Source organism: Nilaparvata lugens, chromosome 1 (assembly GCF_014356525.2).
Source record: "Nilaparvata lugens isolate BPH chromosome 1, ASM1435652v1, whole genome shotgun sequence".
In the NCBI taxonomy this organism is placed as follows: Eukaryota; Metazoa; Arthropoda; class Insecta; order Hemiptera; family Delphacidae; genus Nilaparvata; species Nilaparvata lugens.
The window spans coordinates 90,684,701-90,706,746 of record NC_052504.1 but is presented as its reverse complement, the minus strand read 5'-3'; the positions used below and the strand labels follow the sequence as shown (position 1 = coordinate 90,706,746).

The following is a 22,046-nucleotide window of genomic DNA, read 5'->3' as shown; positions in this document are numbered from 1 at the left end:
TCGTATAATAAAATAGCAAAGGACACAAAAACAGTCAATAAGAAATTCATTACAATCAAATATGTAAAAATTCTTCAAATGAATATAAGGACAATCCTATCAGATATTTCTTCAGCTTAGTTCTAAAAATCTTCAATTCCTCCTAATATATTAATCAGGAATATAATTATTGTCCAAGACCCAATTAATTTTTTCTTATAATTATAGTATTTTACATAATTGTTAAAAAAGTCAAGTATAGTCGCACAAAATGTGACATCTATTTAATTTTGATATGATGATGAATTGCAGAATATCTTGTTAGTAAATTTGTTTCTTGCACAAAAGCCTGTTAAATTTTAATCATGATTAAATTCTAGGAGAACCAATCAGAGAAGGCTTTTCCGAGGAGAAGTCTTTTCTAATTAGTCATTTTATTGTCTTTTTTGTTTAGGGCTACTTTTAATATAAATAAAACTATAAATCTCAGTACCATTTAAATTATTTTGTCACAACTTGAAAATGACATTAATGTCTGAAACATGTTCAGACATGAAACATATTACCAACATGTTGTGACAAAATAATTTAAAAGGGTACTAAGATTGAATGAAAAAGACTAAGAAATTGTCAAAAACCACAGATTTATTGATACTTAGAAAGACCGGTTTCGGTTGCCGATATAAATCTCAGTACCTTTTTGTGTAGTTGAGAAGTTGATATTGTGGTAATTCATATTGAATGAAAAAGACTAAGAAATTGTCAAAAAAACACAGATTTATTGATACTTAGAAAGACCGGTAACCGAAACCGGTCTTTCTAAGTATCAATAAATCTGTGGTTTTTGACAATTTCTTAGTCTTTTTCATTCAATATGAATAACACCAATTAACTAACCACAATCAATAACCATAACAATAACCACAATCAACTTCTCAACTACACAAAAAGGTACTGAGATTTATATTTTCATTTATTCTCTGATTACATAGTTATCGTGGCATTTAATCACGATGAAAACTCAACATGCTTTTTTGCAACCGGGGCATTGTCTGCTAAAACCGATTATAATATTCTATTCATTAGTTATGTATAAATATATATTATTTATTATCTATAATGTGTTGTGGATATTACAGAAGGAAAATAAGGCAGAATATTAGTAGAGAAGCCTTCTATTTTGAAAAATAAAATTGGTGATCCAAGTTGATTAAGATAGAGCAAACCTCTCCTCCTTGTCCACCCTAACACAAAAACACACCGCCTTGCGACCGATACAAAAATGCTCACTGAATCTAATGAGGTTTAGCTAACAGTCAAATTCAGTCGCTAAGATCGGCTGGCTGTTTGCTTTGTCTTTGAATTAGAACGAGGCTGCTAACTCAGCCGTCCAATAAGAGCAGATACAAAAGACTCACGCATTGTTACAGACACACTCACGTCTGCTATAGTTGAACACGCGTCTCGAATAAGATTCACACACCAAAAAGTTGAATTTCTACTATTTTCCGACCATTATCGTTTTCTATTTATATAGTTGTACGCGTGTCAAATAGAATAATTACAGTAACCACCAAGAAGTTGAGAAGTTGTAATTTGCAGAAGTTATATCGACTAGTATTCCAACACCACAGTGCTAAGTGTTCTTTAAAAAGGATTTCTTCTCAGAAACCAATGGCGAGGTTCGAGACAAGTGTTCACCTGATACATTGTGGAGAGGTATGAAATTTCTGAGTAGTTGTTAAGGTGATATTATGGTGTTCATTGTACTGAATAATTATCAAATCCTTTTGTTTTCCTAAAAAAAAAACAGTCGCCAGGTCATGTCAGAGGCCCTGAAATTGATCAGGTGCGACCTGAAACCTCTGACACTAGACCTGAACAATCGATATTATTATTAATATTATTCAGTAGGTATGAAATTATTGTAGTGAACTGAATATATCAGAATACATTAAACACATTAACGTACAGTGACTATAGAAGTCTTATACTTCTGGAGTCACGCTCTGTACGGCACAGACGAACATGTTTTTGAATTCAATGCTCTTTTAGCGTACGGTAGCCTACTAACAGACCACACTGTATGTAGTGAGATTCATTTTAAACTGTCATCATTTCCTATGAATAACATGAATGCTTTCCATTCATTCAATGCTGACAGGAAGAAGTAAATCTCACAATACGGTACCAATGCGACACTGTTTGACTCATGATTAACACATATTCAAAATGATTGTATTTGTTTCTAACGTCTTACCAGATATTTTCTGCCTTAGAGATTTTCGACATACAGTAGTTGACGTTATTTCTAAATAAAGCGTTAAATCATCATAATATTTGTAGTAGGCCTACTTGTATTCGTAGATGAACTGTCAATATTGCAGCCAAAGAACACACTGTTTGATTAACACATATTCAAAATGATTGTGAGTATTTGTTTCTAACGACTAACCAGATATTTTCTGCCTTAGAGATTTTCGACATACAGTAGTTGACGTTATTTCTAAATAAAGCGTTAAATCATCATAATATTTGTAGTAGGCCTACTTGTATTCGTAGATGAACTGTCAATATTGCAGCCAAAGAACACACTGTTTGATTAACACATATTCAAAATGATTGTGAGTATTTGTTTCTAACGACTAACCAGATATTTTCTGCCTTAGAGATTTTCGACATACAGTGATGACTTTATTTCTAAATAAAGCGTTAAATCATCATAATATTTGTAGTAGGCCTACTTGTATTTGTAGATGAACTGTCAATATTGCAGCTGAAGAAGGCTCCAGGTTTACCAGGTTCATGCGCTTCAATTATATTATTCATTTGGAGTTTTTTTAATAATTATTATACTTATATTTTATATTTTCATATATATATTCCATACAACTATTCCATAGTTATGTTTTATTGTTATAAGATAGGAAAAGAGTTTCACCTGACACCTGAACATTGCAATACCTGAAAAAAGGGTTTCAATGCCTGTTTGTTATGGTTTATATTGAACCTGGTTACTATACAGTTTTTTCTCCAAATTTAGTGAATTATTTAATCCAAGTCAATGAATAAAGATTACTTTATAATCATTCATGAATGATTTCACTAATATGGTTTTATTTTCGACGAAATTATTATTTATCGAAGCTTGAAAAAAACTTGAAAAATTTGTGTTATCATCTTGAAAAAAGACATAATATTATTTTGTTTTTTGATTGTTATCATGTATCCCACCTCCTTATGAATCAATGAATTATCAAAAAATATTATCATATTACTACAAAATATTCAATATAGCTACTGACTCAAGACAGAAATTGAGAACTGATTCAAGGAAAAAATCATGGAGAGATTCTACATAGCCTACACATGGAGGAGAGTGATTACAGCAGATGCTCCTCTAAGTAAATGTTTTTGTACGATGAAATTATGCTGAATAATGATAGAATGGATCATTGAAAGCGAATCCGCTACTTCTAATAGATTATTCAAAATTAATAAAATTTCTGAACCTGTCATTTCAAGCGAGCGGATGGAATTTTGGCAGCGAAATTATTTTCTGTAGAGCGCAGTCAGCTTGACAAATTCTGTTCAAGTTTTTAAAAACGTTATAATTAATAGCTTACTCTACACAACTAATTGTAAGGTATTGTTGACAAGCATCATACAATTATATTATATAATTTTATAAATACGGGTATATAAATAATTATAAAAAAAACTCGAAAACTAAAAGAAGATTTAAACACTACACCGGCAACGATCAAAAATAGATTGAACACTATTGTGTACGATACCGTTAAGTTGAACAATATTCTTCCATAGTGGAATAAAAGCTAAAAAGCTCAATACCGGTACGTTGTCTTCTCCACTTAAAACGCAGATTAGTAGTTTTTATAACACAAAACATACATTTAAATGCTCTCAGGTTTCATGAACACAATAATATTGATGTTGCCATGAGCATATCAAATTTAAACTTAAATTTTGTGTCAATGGAAGTATTTAAATGAGGAAAACAGCATAATAAGTTTTATGTAATTGAATAATATAATTATGAATATTACAGAAGTATCTTCGGAAAGCTTCTAGAGCCAACTCATAAATATTTATTTTTTTCCTTAATACGCATAATTACTTGAATAATTTGATAAATTAATTTATTGAATTGTAAAGATTTTTGTTCAAAATTAAAACTTAGAGGTTTTGAGAATCTAGTATCTTTAAGCTTCAGTTTGATCTAATTTTTCCTTGCTCCTCTGAATGTTGTTGTTTAATCCTTCTATCAACGACACGTGACCAACCAGAACGCTGCTTGAAACGTCAAAAATAATGAGAAATTCATGCTGGCCTGATCTTTGCCCATTCTGCCATGACTCTCTCCAGTCCAACAAAAAATAGACGCTGACAAAATTCATAGAAAGTAACGAATATGAATGCTGTGTCGGATCTCGAACATTTTTAGATGCACTATACACGCTCGCTTGAAATGAATTAGTGACTCATTGGCAAATTTCTATTATTTATATCGCTTTGAGAATTTGGAAATTTGTTGTGTTCGAAATGTTCACAATCGGGCTACAGCAGATTGTAGCTTGATTTTTCAAAAAAAAAATACTACAATAATTATTATGACTGCATGAATCTTCAATTTTTAAAAATAAAAACAAAGATTGATTTTTTATTTAACCACTATAGTCAGATCCACGTTATAATGGCAGTGTTCAATTGGAAATTATATTGCTATCCTTGTCTGTCTATCATTCAACAAAGCAGATAGCGCTATCTCTTTCTCGCTTTGCTCTGTTGCCAGATCGTCTTTTAAAAATGTAGAATTAATAATTAATTTAAAAAATATTTCATCTTAATTATAAAAATTCATTATTGAATTATTGAAAAATATAATTTCTTGCTTAATTAAATATAATTGATTATTTTAAACGAGAATGAACCGTTAATATTACATCAATAAACCTGTATCAGCTACCATTTATGGAAGGCATTGACAAGACAGAGGATCGGCAACGTTTTTCTCCTATCTTCCTCCACTCTGCCATTATAACGTGGACCTCACTATAGCATAACATGAATTTGTATATCTTTTGTAGCCTCTGTCATGAAATTTAATTCAAGGTATCAAAAACAAATCAAAAATAATTTATGGTAATGAAATATTGAATTAAATGGAGCATGTTTTCGAAATAGAGGATTGCAGATTGCCATTCTCACAGCAGGCTACCCACAATATGTTTATAATTGTAATTGTCGCTTCAATTGTCGCTTCATCCCATGTGAGAAGCTTTCTCCCAATAATATTCTGATTTGTCATTCATTATTTTCCTTGAATTAGGCCTATGTGGGATATGGAATGAAAATAGCCAACTTAGAATATTTAAAAAACACTAATACTGGTATTATGAATAATGAGGGTTAAAGGAAGTCATGAATTATTTTTTCAATATTTAATGTACCATAATTCTTATGTGTAACTGAATAAAAACACACATATTTTGTCAAATTCTACACAGTTTTATTTGGTACATGACCATGGTTTCGTGGCCACACAGGTTACATTTTCAAGTTGACTAAAGCTAAAAGGTTAAGGTGTAATGTTATGTCTTATGTGTAATGTTATGTATTAATTTGTACAAACCACTTATATATTAATTTTGATTTTTAATTGAATTAAAAACCACAATCAACTCATTCAAATTCTAAATCTACATAAAAGACAGAACAATTTTGTGTAGATTTGTCGCGCGGAAGTGAGTTTCCAAACAGAAATATATCCAATTACAAAAGCAAAAACAGAATTTCGGTCTCTATTGCGTTTATTCAACAGTGTATATCTATGAAAAGATGGCGGCTGGCCAATATTTGTTGGTAGCTTGTCGCGCGCTCAAAGGGATCTTTTGATTACGCGAAACGGGGATTGGGAGATGGGAGATGGGAGATGGGCGAAGCTGGATAATAAATTTTCAAGCTGTGACGCATGCGTATGCCATCAGGATGCGAGCGATTCAGTTTTCTGTGAGCGCGATTAGTGCGCGACTTCTGCTCGGTGTCATTATATTTTTGTTTAAAATTCAATTTAATCCGGAAGTGGGGATCAGAAATACAACGATTTATTAGATTGTTGCTCAGTTTTATAATCATTTTGACCATATATTTCAATATAGTTGAGAAGTGGAGTTTGTTAATTGATAGTAGCAATTATAAGATTTATGAGATTGTAGTTCAGTGGTCATCATTATTCTGTATTCATTATAATCTTGGAGTAGGGTTTGAAAATTTACAAAAATTCACAGATTTATCAGATTGTTGCTCAGTGTCATTATTATTTTGTCTATAATCCAATGTAATCTAAAAGTGGACTTTGAAAATTTATAACATTTCAAGGATTTATTAAATTGTAGCTCTGATTCAATTATTTTGTTCATAATCAAATTCTGTGTAAAAGTAGAGATAAAAAAATTGATAAACATTTATAGATTTGAGCAGAATGCCAAGAGGAAGAAAGCATAAGGTAGAGTACCGTAGTATGTTTTAAGAGCTCGATTATCTATTATTATCTATTCATGAGAAAAGTGGCAATTTAGTGATAAAAATTAATGTTCACAACTAGGCAGCAAAACATACATTATTTAGTTGGTTTCTTGGAAAATCAATGTGATCAATTTAAAAATATATACGGTACATACCATTGAATTCACAAATTGTTTTATGAATGAATAATATCAATAATAAATTGTAGCGATCATAATCACGTGATATTTCATTAAGTGATCCATTATCTGCCAATTAATATCTCATATTATTTTTAATATTCATCAAATACAGCAGGAGATTTCTTCTACTGTGTTGAAAAACTTCTCAAGTATAGCAGAGGAATAATTTTATTTAATAGGGAATTAAAAATTTTATACAATCAAAATTATTATATATTCTCTTCGCGTTTAATCCTTGAACAAATTCTTCCTTGACAATATGAAGGAACAATATTTCAAACGATTATTACATCGATAGTCGGGTTCATAAAATCTAATTTAAATTTGAGGAAGAGATGCTCTAGTGAAGCCTATATGACTAATAAATATGTGATTCTATACAATAGACTTCGGTCAATCTCATCACAGAAACTATTAATGATTATTACTCAAATTTAACGTTTAAACTGAGACTGATTGGAATTGTGATATTTTATTCTGTTAAGATGTGTTTCATATCTAATCCATGTATTCGAAAATATTGAAAAATATAAAGAATGATTATTTATTTATTCAATAAATAGTAAAGCTGTAAAATTTCATGAAACTGCAACCTCCCAACTTTTTGATATAGTGAAGACAAGTGTTAACTTACATCCTTCTAAAGCAATACTGTGGTGTATTAGTACAATAATTAAAGGCAATGGGATCCAACATTCACAAAGAGCTATTAATATCCTTCCTCTCCCAGCTATTAATATCAAATTTCAATTATAATGATAGACTGTTTCCGATTTTGTTTTTTTACTTGTATTTATATTATTATTTTGTTGAAAATAATAAAGACAGACGCATTCATGCACATTTTGATGTATGTTTTGAATAAAGAGATTGATTGATTGATTGACTAAGCATATAATTTTCAAAATCACTATAAAAACCGCTTTATTTCGATTGCCTATACTGCACTATGAAAGTTTTGAGTTTTTAGGATATATTCAAATTCAAATTCAAATATTCTTTATTCCATACAAAATACAGATTACATTGTATTACAGAGCATGTTTTACTGGAATACCCCTTCAAGACTATTCGTCTGAGTATAAGTGCTTATATAAGTATAAATGCTATGAAGTATATATAGGCTATAAGTGCTGCAGTAAGACTTGATCTCAATTAAGCTGCGAAAACGATTATAACAAACTATTAAATTCGGGGAAGATGTGTTCATCTATTTGTGGAGTCCCGGCTTACCAGAGCGCTATTTCGAATCTCGTGAGAATAACACATTCGAGTTGACAATATAATATCAGTCTGTCATTTGGCACAGAAACAAATAACTAGGAGAACAATATCGCATGAAATAACCCAATTCCTATCTTATTCTTTGGCGATATATTTGTATAATATTTTATTAGTTTGTTGGAGGCGTAATGTCACAGAGAAACAATAGCTTGAGTAGATATCCCATGGTATAGGGCGTTTATGTCGCAACTTTTACTGTTATCTCAAGTCGATTACTATCGATTATTGTAGATTTTTACTGTTTTGGCCGGGTGAGAGTGTATGAACGGCACAATATGAGAGACTACCAGCGTCACACACCCTTTTGGGAAAGAAATACGTGGACTATCGGCTTGAGATAACAGTAAAAGTTGCGACATAAACGCCCTATACCATGGGATATCTACTCAAGCTACTGTTTCTGTATGGTAATGTGTACTGAATAAGAAAATATAGGTCCGTGTTTTGTGAACGAAGCTCAAGAAAACACACGATGGTTGCTAGTTTTAATCATCCTGATCCCAAAATGAAAAGATAGAGTAAAGTGTAGTCAAGTTTGATTATGCAAAATTCTTATTTTGATTTTAAATTTTCAATATTTTTTGGCTTTTCAGAAATCTAATGGGAAGAACAAGAGAAAGCATAATCACCATCAATCAACTGTTGACTCGAAAGCTGATTCGGAGGAAGATAACGATTGTGAAACAAAAGATAGATTATATGAAATACAATCTTCTGAGATTATAGGCCGGTAAGAGAATTATGCTTTACAAAATAAAATTGTTCACACAAAAGTATTTAGCTTTAAATTTCATAGCTTTAAATGATTTTGTTTTTATTAAGAATGTGTCCTTTATAAAGCTGCTAAAATACGCAGCTCAGAGTCGAAAAGTCGTCTTTGATTTTTCATTTTTGTAACTCGTATTTTTTCTAGAGCTAATTCATTCGAATATTGCAATAGGAAATCAAAAACTTCCTATAAATTTATGAAGCAATAGGTTATTCTCTCAAACCTCACATTTCTTGAATAAAAAACCCTAAAAAATGTGTGCATAATTGCGGTTTGTCCTGTTTTTCTTCATTAGCATCAAGTTTTTTATTATAAAGAGATTATGTTTCATAGAATAAACATGTATATCAGGATATTAAAGCACATCCAATTCCAATAATCTATACCAATGACTCCTACAAGAACTGTCATGAATTAAGCTTTGTTGAGTTAGTCAAGAAATACAATTAAATACGGAATCAAAGTAGCCTATAGTGCGTTCCACGTTATAATGGCAGTGGATAAAGATAGAAGAATAGCGATGCCGATTCTCTCCATTAATTAATTATATTTCTATACTGTCAAAAATATAATTGGCATCGTTGTGAACCTAGAAAAGGATAGTACACCACCGGCTTTGTCGAATGATAGACAAGGATAGCGAAACCAAAGTTGATCAAATACTGTCATTATAACGTGGACCTCACTATGGAGTTTTGAGTATTGCTCACTCCTTTTATATAGAGCTCAGACATCGTGGTATTCAAAACTAGAAACTCATTTCAAATTCAACTCAAGTCCAAATTTCTTATACTTCAAGTTTAATATATCAAAAGAAATTATTAATTCTACAAATAAGTTCAATTGAAGAAAAATGGAATTGAGCATCATCATGACTTGAAAAACAAAAATTCAAGAACTATACGGTATGATCCAAACTTTAAGACTCAAAATTACATACAAACAACAGCTCTTTATAGAGGTTTTTAGTTACTTTCCTTGCCCTATTACCATAGGTAAGGAAAGTATTGCTTTCCAAAAAAAATTAAGGTGCCCCAATTTCTAAATTTCTATACGTTTCAAGGTCCCCTGAGTCCAAAAAATTGGTTTTTGGGTATTGGTCTGTGTGTGTGTGTGTGGTGTGTGTGTGTGTGTGTGTGTGTGTGTTGTGTGTGTGTGTGTGTGTGGTGTGTGTGTGGTGTGTGTGTGTGTGTGTGTGTGTGGTGTGTGTGTGTGTGTGTGTGTGTGTGTGTGTGGTGTGTGTGTGTGTGTGTATGAGTGTATGTGCGTCTGTGTACACGATATCTCATCTCCCAATCACCAAAATGACTTGAAATTTGGAACCTAAGGTCCTTACAATATAAGGATCCGACACGAACAATTTCGATCAAATGCAATTCAAGATGGCGGCTAAAATGGCGAAATGTTGTCAAAAACAGGGTTCTTCGCTATTTCCTCGAAAACGGCTCCAACGATTTTGATTAAATCTATACCTAGAATAGTCACTGATAAGCTCTATCAACTGCCACAAGTCCCATATCTGTAAAAATTCCAGGAGCTCCGCCCCATCACTGCAAAGTTTGATTTTAAATTTTCAAAATTTTTTGGCTTTTCAGAAATCTAATGGGAAGAACAAGAGAAAGCATAATCACCATCAATCAACTGTTGACTCGAAAGCTGATTCGGAGGAAGATAACGATTGTGAAACAAAAGATAGATTATATGAAATACAATCTTCTGAGATTATAGGCCGGTAAGAGAATTATGCTTTACAAAATAAAATTGTTCACACAAAAGTATTTAGCTTTAAATTTCATAGCTTTAAATGATTTTGTTTTTATTAAGAATGTGTCCTTTATAAAGCTGCTAAAATACGTAGCTCAGAGTCGAAAAGTCGTCTTTGATTTTTCATTTTTGTAACTCGTATTTTTTCTAGAGCTAATTCATTCGAATATTGCAATAGGAAATCAAAAACTTCCTATAAATTTATGAAGCAATAGGTTATTCTCTCAAACCTCACATTTCTTGAATAAAAAACCCTAAAAAATGTGTGCATAATTGCGGTTTGTCCCTGTTTTTCTTCATTAGCATCAAGTTTTTTATTATAAAAAGATTATGTTTTCATAGAATAAACATGTATATCAGGATATTAAAGCACATCCAATTCCAATAATCTATACCAATGACTCCTACAAGAACTTTCATGAATTGAGCTTTGTTGAATTAGTCAAGAAATACAATTAAATACGGAATCAAAGTAGCCTATAGTACGGTCCACGTTATAATGGCAGTGGATAAAGATAGAAGAATAGCGATGCCGATTCTCCGCATTAATTAATTATATTTCTATACTGTCAAAAATATAATTGGCATCGTTGTGAACCTAGAAAAGGATAGTACCACCGGCTTTGTCGAATGAGAGACAAGGATAGCAAAACCAAAGTTGATCAAATACTGTCATTATAACGTGGACCTCACTATGGAGTTTTGAGTATTGCTCACTCCTTTTATATAGAGTTCAGACATCGTGGTATTCAAAACTAGAAACTCATTTCAAATTCAACTCAAGTCCAAATTTCTTATACTTCAAGTTTAATATATCAAAAGAAATTATTAATTCTGCAAATAAGTTCAATTGAAGAAAAATGGAATTGCATGAGCATCATCATGACTTGAAAAACAAAAATTCAAGAACTATACGGTATGATCCAAACTTTAAGACTCAAAATTACATACAAACAACAGCTCTTTATAGAGGTTGTTGGATTTAGGTTCATGTTGTAAGGTATATACGGAACACGCCATAATCATTAGGTGAAATACACATCATAATCACTAGATTCAACATGAACAATTCTGATAAACATTGTAGAAAATGGGCTTTCTAATCTAATCTTTCAATATTGAATTGATTCAATAATTATTGATCTGATCTTAAAGAATTGGATGTAGTCATGCAAAACCGTCAAAATTTCTGTTTGATTGTTTGGAAAAATAATGTGCTTGCTGGTGCAATCGGTCTTGATGAATTAAATATAGCCGTAAAACTTTTATTTATTTATTTATTGAAAACAAGAATATGTGGAAGCAACAGATCAATGATCCATTTTGCTTCCATTACATTAATCGTTTGAAAAACAAAGAAAATTTGAAGTACAACTAAACAAATTAATATTGGAAATAAGAAATTAAATGTAGAAACATTTATGATGATGATTATAAATACATTAATATAAAATGCAATTACATCAAGTGATTATACAATCTTAAGTTCTGCACCAAATACTAAAATGAAAAATGAGTGAAATGAAATAATACTTAAATAATTAAAGAAAATTTGAAGTACAACTAAACAAATTAAACAAATTAATATTGGAAATAAGAAATTAAATATAATTTTAGTTGCATTGTTTTCTAAAATAATGTGCTTGTTGCTATTGATCTCAATGTAGTCGTGATACTTTCTGTTGCAGTGTGTGGTAAAATAATGTGCTTGGTTCAACAGTTACCTGGTGGCGTCGCGTGACATAGAGCAGGCGTCCGTCATCTTCCACGAGGATGCATTGGTGGTCGGGCCCAGCCAAGACACTCGGCCGCTCTGTCTCGGCTGCTACAAGTCTCTCAACCTCACCACAAGCTCTCGGTAGGTGCAGCTAAACAAGTATACCAAGTAGACAAATAACAAGTAGACCAATAACAATCAATAACAAAATAACAAGCAGTAGACAAAGTAACAAGTAATAACAAATAACAAGTAGACCAAAAACGATCAATAACAAAATAACAAGCAGTAGACTAAGTAATAAGTAATGACAAGTAAACTAAGTAGCAATTGATAAGTAATAACAAATAACAAGTAGACTAAGTAACAAGTACTGTATCAAGTAATAAAAGGTATCAAGTAGCTTAATCTGTAGACTTGAATCAGTTAATTTTAATGTTTAATGATTAAACTGTTTAATCATTGTTGAGATGATATTGATGGATGGTGTTCAAATACATCATTATTGAATCTAACTCATTTATAATATTGAGTAATATTTATACTAAAAATGAAAAAAAACAAAAATAAACACACTTGACAAAGGAGGAATTGAGTTAAATAAATATGCTATTATTTTCTTAAACTAAATTGATTTGAACCTTTCAATCTTCCGATGATGATATAAAGAGAATACAAATACGGTTCCGTATTTTCATTTCAACCAACCTACCGAATTATTGAGAGGTTTTAGTTAATTTTGTTGAAATAAAACATTCCATCATTTGATCCAATTGATATTGTAGAATATGAGAAATATTTGTTTCATGTTGAATTATCCTATCACAGAATTATATTAATTTTACCATAATGATTGATGTGGTTTCATTATCCTGATAATGATAAATTGGGTCTAATCATTATCTAGTCCAATTAAATTGCCCTATATTTATCGATACATGAAAGATCAAAATACATCACAATTGAAAATTTGAAATAAAATAAGAAAGGCCTATTAATCCTCACTTGAGTGCACAAGTTTGTGAATCAGAAGATTATTTATTATCAGGGGAGAACATTTAATAAAAACAATATGAAAACATTGAAATAAATTCTATCAATAAGCAATGGAAGTTAAGGAATTCATGGCATGAATTTGTAATAAACAATGCTTTTCTTCAATTGATTGTATCAATAATAACATTGATTGAATCCATAATTTTGTATCAATGATATTCATAATAAGCTTGGTATTCATAGTAGCCTACCCATTGTTAGTGTAATTTTTAATACCAGTAGGCTATTTATTTTATTTTTCAATCATCATCATCATACTAGTAGTTCTGTGAACAGTAGACCTCGCGCAATTATATACCACAGTCTCCTCTAATACTGTCATCAGAGTAAATTCTGTCCTGTCCTGTCGTGTCGTCAAAATATCGGTGTATAAACGACTAATGGCTGTTTGGGTTGTTGTATCGACAATGCTAATAATTTGATGTAAACAGCTATGCTGCTATCATCAAAAGCTTACCGAGTTGAAAGCAGAGAAAAGTCGGGAGAAAAAAAAAATACTATGCTACTTCAAGTTATCAATTGTATGCCTCACTGCATGCAATTAATAGTCCACACAACAGCTGTGTTTTTAATAAGTTACATTGAGATATTGAATTGCATGCTATTTATAATCCACTCGACATCTGATTTATGATGAATAATTCTATAGTCTGATTTTTACTCTAATATTTTCGTATGAAGGAGGCTCCTTTTCCTTTTATATTATCCTTGAAATGCAAAATTTCCAAAAACATTGTATATACGTCGACGCGAAATTAAAAAAGGAACATACCTGTCAAATTTAATGAAAATCTATTGCTGCGTTTCGTCGTAAATGCGAAACATGAATAAAGAGAAATGCAAAACCGTCGACTTGAATCTTAGACCTCATTTCGCTCAGTCAATTATATTATATTTTCAATAATATCTATACCTCATATTATTTTATATTACCTATATCTATATTTCTCGACGTCTTTGTATCGTAGCCTTTTGTGAAAACAAAAAATTATTAGGGCCTACCTATCTAAATTAAATTCTACATGAAATGTACCAGAAACCTTTTCCACAGATGCTCAAAATGCAAATGGCCTCTATGCGCCAACGACTGCCCCGGATTACACACTGAACACGGCCACAGCGAGGCAGAATGTGCAGCACTTGCCAAATGTCCGCCTCCCACCGTCAACGACCTGACAACGCACAAAGCATACAATGCCATTGTGCCACTGCGCTGTCTGCTGCTCAAGTCGCACAACCCGGCAAAATGGAACATCTTGCAGACACTGGAAGCACACAATTCAATCAGGAAAAAACTGAACTACATTTGGGAGTGCAATCAAAAATATATTGTCGACAGAATAAGAAACACGTGGAAAATGGAGGAACACACCGAAGAGGAGATTCATACAGTCTGTGGTTATTTGGAGGTAGGTAGTAGACTAACATTTCTATTACTTCAAGTTTTATTTATTTCTCGCTTATCAGAATAGAATAGAATGATTATTTTATTTGATGACGTAGCAGAGTTTGAATGATGTCCAATCTACCACACTCAGAGGATTCTGGCTGATACAATCCTTTTATTGCACTTCAATGATACAAACCTTGGAATAATAGAGTTCTTCAAGCATTCTTTGTTGAACCATATGTTCCTTTCTGCTTTACCAAAATTTAGTTTGAGGTTGGTGTAGAGTTTTTTCTGATGTGCTAGACTTGCATTTTATCTAAAACCAAGACCATTTGGATGTAGATTTTATCAGAGGAGATTCATTTGAAAATCATCAGTCTATGTCAACAAAGTATATTTCTATCAAATATTATTTTATTTTAATGGAAATTGAAAGAAGTATAAATGTTCCTATAATATTTTTCTGATTTGAGCCACCTGTAGTATCTAAATCTCTTGAAACAATATTTCAGCTTAGTAGCCAATGTTGGATAGAATATTTTTCTATAAAGAACAGCATAGCTACATTTTCTTTTCTAATAATTATTATATGATGGTTTTCAATTCTATTACCTACCTTATTGCCTTAAGATTCTGGGTTTATGTGTCTGATAAAAAAATCTTATTCAGAAGAGATGCACACTCTATTCTATATGAATAGAATCGCCATTGGATAAAATATAGTATATTAAGCTTCATATTTATTCATGTTTTATTTATTAGAGTTTTCTTGAGTTTCATAGTATGTATGTAATTCAACTCAATTTAATTCTCTAGCACAATATTGTTTCTGAAGTGCAAAGTTATTATGTAGTGAGTGATATAGAATATCTCAAGTATCGGTATGTGAGCCTGCCAAAATTTTTAAATCATATTCTAGAACAAGGCAGAGCTCCAGATAAGAAAAGTATAAATTTTGAAAACTGAAGTAATAAGTACCGGTAATGGTGCCTGAAGTTGAAAGTCTAAAATACACCATGGAAAAAATAGGTCTATGAGTATTCATAAGAAAATGTCCACTTTATAACAATATTTTAACTGTTTATTTATTTACTCGATGATAAAAAAACATAGAGAAAAAATAGCGTAAGTAGATATCCCATGGTATAGGGCGTTTATATCGCAACTTTTACTGTTAACTCAAGCCGATAGTCCACGTAGTTCTTTCCCATGAAGCTGAGTGACGCTGGTAGTCTCTCATATTGTGCCGTTTATACACTCTCACCCCAACAAAACACTAAAAAGCGACTGTAATCGACAATAATCGGCTTGAGTTGACAGTAATAAAGTTGCGACATAAACGGCCTATACCATGGGATATCTACTTACGCTATTTTTTCTCTATGATGATACATAAATCACAAACTATTAAAACGTATCCTGAAATAATCAACTGAATCCAATTCCTCACTAACAGGTGAATGCTTTTGAGGTGGGTCAAGGTGGGATAAGTATCAGAGCACTCTATCCGAATGTATTCCTCGTGGCTCACGACTGCACGCCCAACACTAGCCACAACGACAACGAGAATTATCAACTAGTTGTCAGAGCCGCTTCAAGAATAAAGCAAGGACAACTTATAACTTTGAGCTATGCCAATACTTTACATGTAAGTTAAATAATATTGTTGTATATGTTTAGTTTTAAATTATTGAAAAAAGGATTTTAATATTGTAAAAGCCTTCAATCGTCTATAGAAAATATTGATTACGGTATCATCTCTAAGCTATAAAATATTTTGATGCCTCAGAGTGATGTCCAGTTACTCCAACTTTAACCAACATTTTGATTTACAGTTTGATCATAGGGTATATATTTATAAAACGTTTCCTTCCAGTAGCACTGTTTTTATAAATAAATGTCCTTTATTATAGATACTTCGGTGGTCATAATAAAATTTTGAATAAATTGTTCAAATCATTACTCAACAATTTGATTTATTCAATTTCATTAACTACCAACCTACATTAAAATATTACCTCATCAGTACGGTACATAAATTATGATAAATAATCGTATTATGATAATTATATTATATGAATTAAATAATAATATCGGGGACCGAGCTTCGCTCTGGAGTACAAGAGCATAAAAAATTTATCACGAAAGAAGAAATTATAATAATACTCATAGTTCATAAAGAAATGTTCTATCTGATCACAGTGAATTGAGATTGATTCCCAGAGGAATGCGAAAATCTCCCTCACAAAGGCCCGAATGCACAAAAGCCGGTTAAATTTTAATAATCCTGATTGATTTCACGTAAACCAAATCAGAGAAGACCATTTTAGAAAGATGGTTCTACTGGAATTAATCAGGATTGAAAATAACCCGGCTTTTTTGCAACCGGCACTAAGTACCTGATTGAATGATTACAAAAGATCAACAGCTGAGTCATATTTTTGACACAGTCAACACACATGAATTCGCTCACTCACTTCCATCATCAAAAGACGACGAAATAATTATTATCAGCTGTTTTTTCCAAAGATGGATAATAATTATCCTTTTGATGTACTTCAGCGAGTTTTCCCAGGGATGAGACCTAGTGCAATCAAATTTTTATATTATAAAACTACTATGTTCTGAATTTCGTGGAAATCGTTAGAGCCGTTTTCGAGATCCGGTGAAATACAAACATGTAAACAGAAATTGCTCGTTCAATAGTATAGGATTATGGAAATACTTTGAGTGACTTTTTCTCATTTTTGAACACTACAGGGAACTTTAAGGCGCAGAGAGCATCTAAAGACAGCAAAGTTTTTCGATTGCATTTGCGCTAGATGTTCTGATCCAACCGAACTGGGAACCAATCTGTCGTCACTCAAATGCCCCAAATGTCTCAAAGGAGCAGTTCTGTCAACTAAGCCATTGGATGACAAAGCAGACTGGCTGTGTACCAACTGTTCGCAGTATTCTGTGCCTTACCACACAATAGAAAAATTAATTGAAAGGTGAGTATATTCACATTCAAATCATAAAATTAACAGTTATGAAATATTCAAAGAAATTGCTGAATTCTATGCATTTTTGTTTTCAAGTACCGTACCTATGGAAATTTCATCAACTATAAGAATATCAATCAAGAACAAAGAAAAATTGTAATTGAATACTGTATTTTAAACCAATTTCAAGCGTTTGAAATGTATAGCGTACATGACATTTGATTCCACAGCCAGCTAAAACTATCTTTTCGCCACACTGCACAGAAATCAGCTGTCCCTACGTAGATCTGAAAGACATTGTTTGCAGACGACTCTCGTCTGACGTCAGAACAGGTTTCTTTCCGGCTAAGGCCGGAAAGAGTACCCTTTCCGGCCGCTAACATGGAACTAAGAAAGGTGAAAGAGAAATGGTCTTTAGCATTGGGAGCTAATGTATCGGAGCTAAGAATATACTCAACCTCCCTCATAATTGAACATAATCTTTTAGGTTATTTAGACAAATCAGAATAAAAAATAAAAATACTTGGACAATTTCCTGATATTCAGATTACCAAAGATTTGCTAGAGCTATGACCTTCCACTTTTGCTTTCGGAATAAGTGCTTAATAAACAATTATTCTCATATATATATATATATATATATATATATATATATATAAATTGTTCATTTTTCTGTGTGGCGAAAAATAGCGTTCGTACCACGTGCAAAAATGTTTTTCCGGCTTTTCAATCTTGAAGACCGGTTTCGAGCCGGAAAAGTCTCATTTTCGCCCCTAGGTGCGAAACATACTATTTCCATATCTTTAGTGCTATCACTTCTGTCAATAATATAATATGGTAATTTTATGATGAACTGAGGTGTTAGCTGCGAGTTAATAGACCGAAATTCCAATTTATATGGGGTCAAATTATATTTATGCACTCAGGAGCTGCTGGGTTCGATTCCTTATAATTATTCTTTCTGTTGTTAATATTTGCAGTTACAAAAATCTTCAGCGTCTTTGATAGAATATACTAATTAAAGTATTTGTCAACAGATTAGCATTAATGTATTTACTAACAAGGTGATAGTCGCAATTTCATCATTATTTCTTATTTATTCAATTTCATAATTGACAGATATTCTTGGATTTATTCCAATAAAAACAACCTCATCAGGATAAATCGATAGCTTGATAGATATTTAATAAATTTCCACTATAAATTATGTTGGTTTGAATTTTACCCTGTATATTTCCTGTATTTCTTATATGAAGAATTAGTCAACCTTTGGTCATTCATTTATTGCAAGATTAAACTGATTTAAAACAAGATAAGTAGTTTATACACCAAACTTAATTCATATTAATATGTACTTTTGTAACTTCTACAACTAAAATCATATTATATTTGTACTTTTGATACCGGTAAATACGTTGTAAGTGCGCAAAACATGGTACAATATTTCCATTATCTTCCTTCTAAGATTATTGATATAGTACTAGTAGTTCTGTGAACAGTAGACCTCACGCAGTATTCTCATCCACAAAAACCTGATTGAAACTGTAGACCTTATGGAAATACAGCAATAGACTGGCTTCTCCACACATCTGTGTAATCACTTGTCAGCTGATTATTTTATGATGATTAATACTATAGTCTGATTTTTACTCTAATATTGGCGTATGAAGGAGGCTTCTTTTTCCTTTTATATTATCCTCGGAATGCAAAATTTCCAAAAACCTTGTATATTCGTCGACGCGCAATTAAAAAAGGAACATACCTGTCAAATTTAATGAAAATCTATTACCGCGTTTCGCCGTAAATGCGCAACATATATAAACATCAAGAGAAATGCCAAACCGTCGACTTGAATCTTAGACCTCACTTCGCTCGGTCAATAATCAATAAGATTTTAAAAAATCATCCTCATTTATATCATTACAGGATACAAAATGGATTGGATTCCATCGGCATGGATAGCGTTGTAGATCTGGAGAATTTTCTAAAAAAATATGAAAAAGTTCTCCATCCTCAGCACTATATTATGATAGCAGCCAAGTACTCTCTCAGCCAACTGTACGGGAAAGCACCTGGTTATGTAATTCATCAGTTATCCGATGATCTACTGATGAGGAAAAGAGACATATGCAGTGAGCTACTGAAAGTATTTGATGTCATTGAACCAGGATATTCTAGATTGAGAGGTAAGAATAAACGATTTCAGTCAAGCCAAGTAAGATCACAGATATATAATTTGCTATAGTAAGGTCCACGTTATAATGACAGTAGATGAAGATAAAAGAATAGCGATGCCGATTCTCTGTATTAATTATTTATATTTCTACACTGTCAAAAACATAATTGGTATCGTTGTGGACCTAGAAAAGGATATTACCACCGGCTTTGTCAAATGATAGACAAGGATAGCAAAACCGAAGTTGATCAAATAATGTCATTATAACATGGACCTCACTATAGTTATAAAATTGTTTAAAATCTGAATGTTTGAAACTGTGACTTATTTCTTGTTGAATTCTACTCTTCAACTAACTTTTTCAGGTTTCACTTTGTACACTTGGGTCCGGTTTCTAGGACACTTATCAAATCTAATGGACCCATCATGGCTATAAATTTAATGGTCCATTATTTTCAATGATTGTCCTAGAAACCACGCCTTAATGTTACAATTTGACAGTACTTACTAAGGTAACTGGATTAAATTATTCTAGAAATTCGTGGACACTTATTAAATCTAATGGACCCATCATATCTATAAATTTAATGGTCCATTATTTTCAATGATTGTCCTAGAAACCATACCTTAATGTTACAATTTGACAGTACTTACTAAGGTAACTGGATTAAATTATTCTAGAAATTCGTGGACACTTATTAAATCTAATGGACCCATCATACCTATAAATTTAATGGTCCATTATTTTCAATGATTGTCCAAGAAACCACGCCTTAATGTTACAATTTGACAGTACTTACTAAGGTAACTGGATTACATTATTCTAGAAATTCGTGGAACGTTCCAGTGAGGACAATTTAAAACTTAGCTCCTTTAAAATTAATGAAAGACAATTAGATAATTGTAAATTAGATGTAAAAATTAGGCTATCCAAAGAAATGTGTCAATGGAAAACATTTCATTTCCAATCGAGCATATAATGAGACTGATTTATTTAAATTTCAACGAACAGGTAATGTGATGAAGTATCGAGAAAATCTATAAAGCTTAAGAATAAGATTGGAAGGACTAATGAAAGAGTAGGGTAGAAATATTATTAAAAGAGATGAAAATATCCATAAAAGCACATATGATAATAATCTTGGAGACATGGAATGAATTATTCAAAGAGGAGGAGACTGGAATAATTTAAAAACTTAGCTATATTTGAGGAAATCTCCATGAACGCCTGTAATTTGGGGAAATTCCTATCCTTTTTACTGTATTAGTAGTGTAGATAAGAAACTGCAGTTCTGTAAATTTTATTGATAAAGAGAAATTGACAACTAAATCGGGTTTTTCATAAAATATATAATTATTCATAGTAAAGAATTCAGGATTGTCTGGTGCATTTTCAAACTCTGCACATCGATTGTGGCACAGATAACAGCATAGCCACCTCTAATACAAGGCCGCGGCCTACGATATTGCAACGTCGCAGTGTAGGCCTAGAATCTAATACATGATTGGTGAAAAAGATCAGCTGGTGTTTTTTAAAATCTTTTTCACCTATCATGTATTAGATTCTAGGCCTACACTGCGACGTTGCAATATCAGACATTGAATAAAATTGATAAAATGTATGTTAAAGCAAAAGTTTAAAACTGTCACAGATTTCTTGTTGCATTCTACTCTTCAACTGACTTTTTCAGGGGTCACTTTGTACGAAATTCACGCTCCCATCATGATTCTCTTCACACGAAGGTTCGAAGCTAACAGCATACAAAAGAAAGAAGTGAAAATCGAACTGAAACAAGTTATCCGATACCTGAGAGAAGCCAGTACAATACTGAATTTTGAAACTGAGAACTCAATGGAGAAAATTATGGGGAAAGCTGCAACGGAAGCATTGGAGCGTATGAAAGACTGGGAACGAATTATTGGCAAACTTTAATATTATTTATATATATGGAGCCTGGTTTTTTTTAATAAAAAGGAAATCACAGTGTATTAATTTGCAATTATTCAAATGCTAAACAATTCCCAATAATTTTCTGTTATTGGTTGAAAAAAATTAAGTTCCGATCTCTCACTTGAAAGTTGAAACGATTAATAATAAACGTGAAATTTTAAAAAAACTTTTAAGTGAAAATGCACTTACTTTTTGGTCCTGGTATGGACCAACAACAGGTCGAAACGATCGTCACTATACAACAAGTA

At 31.9% G+C, this 22,046-nt stretch overlaps 1 protein-coding gene across 2 annotated transcripts; it reads left to right on the top strand.

The window, feature by feature from the left end:
* The first annotated feature begins 1,316 nt into the window (after positions 1 to 1,316).
* LOC111054769 (SET domain-containing protein SmydA-8) lies at positions 1,317 to 21,838 on the top strand. Of its 2 annotated transcripts, none has more exons than XM_022341867.2 (8): positions 1,317 to 1,698; positions 8,585 to 8,721; positions 12,245 to 12,382; positions 14,349 to 14,706; positions 16,144 to 16,335; positions 17,448 to 17,680; positions 19,598 to 19,857; positions 21,539 to 21,836. In XM_022341867.2, the coding sequence occupies exons 1-8, from the start codon at positions 1,654 to 1,656 to the stop codon at positions 21,778 to 21,780; spliced, it is 1,605 nt and encodes a 534-aa protein (XP_022197559.2). In that variant the 5' UTR covers positions 1,317 to 1,653; the 3' UTR covers positions 21,781 to 21,836. The 2 variants fall into 2 exon arrangements, with proteins under 2 accessions (XP_022197559.2, XP_022197560.2); XM_022341868.2 differs by lacking the exon at positions 1,317 to 1,698 and adding an exon at positions 5,586 to 6,505 and having other exon boundaries at positions 21,539 to 21,838.
* The last annotated feature ends 208 nt before the right edge of the window (positions 21,839 to 22,046 follow it).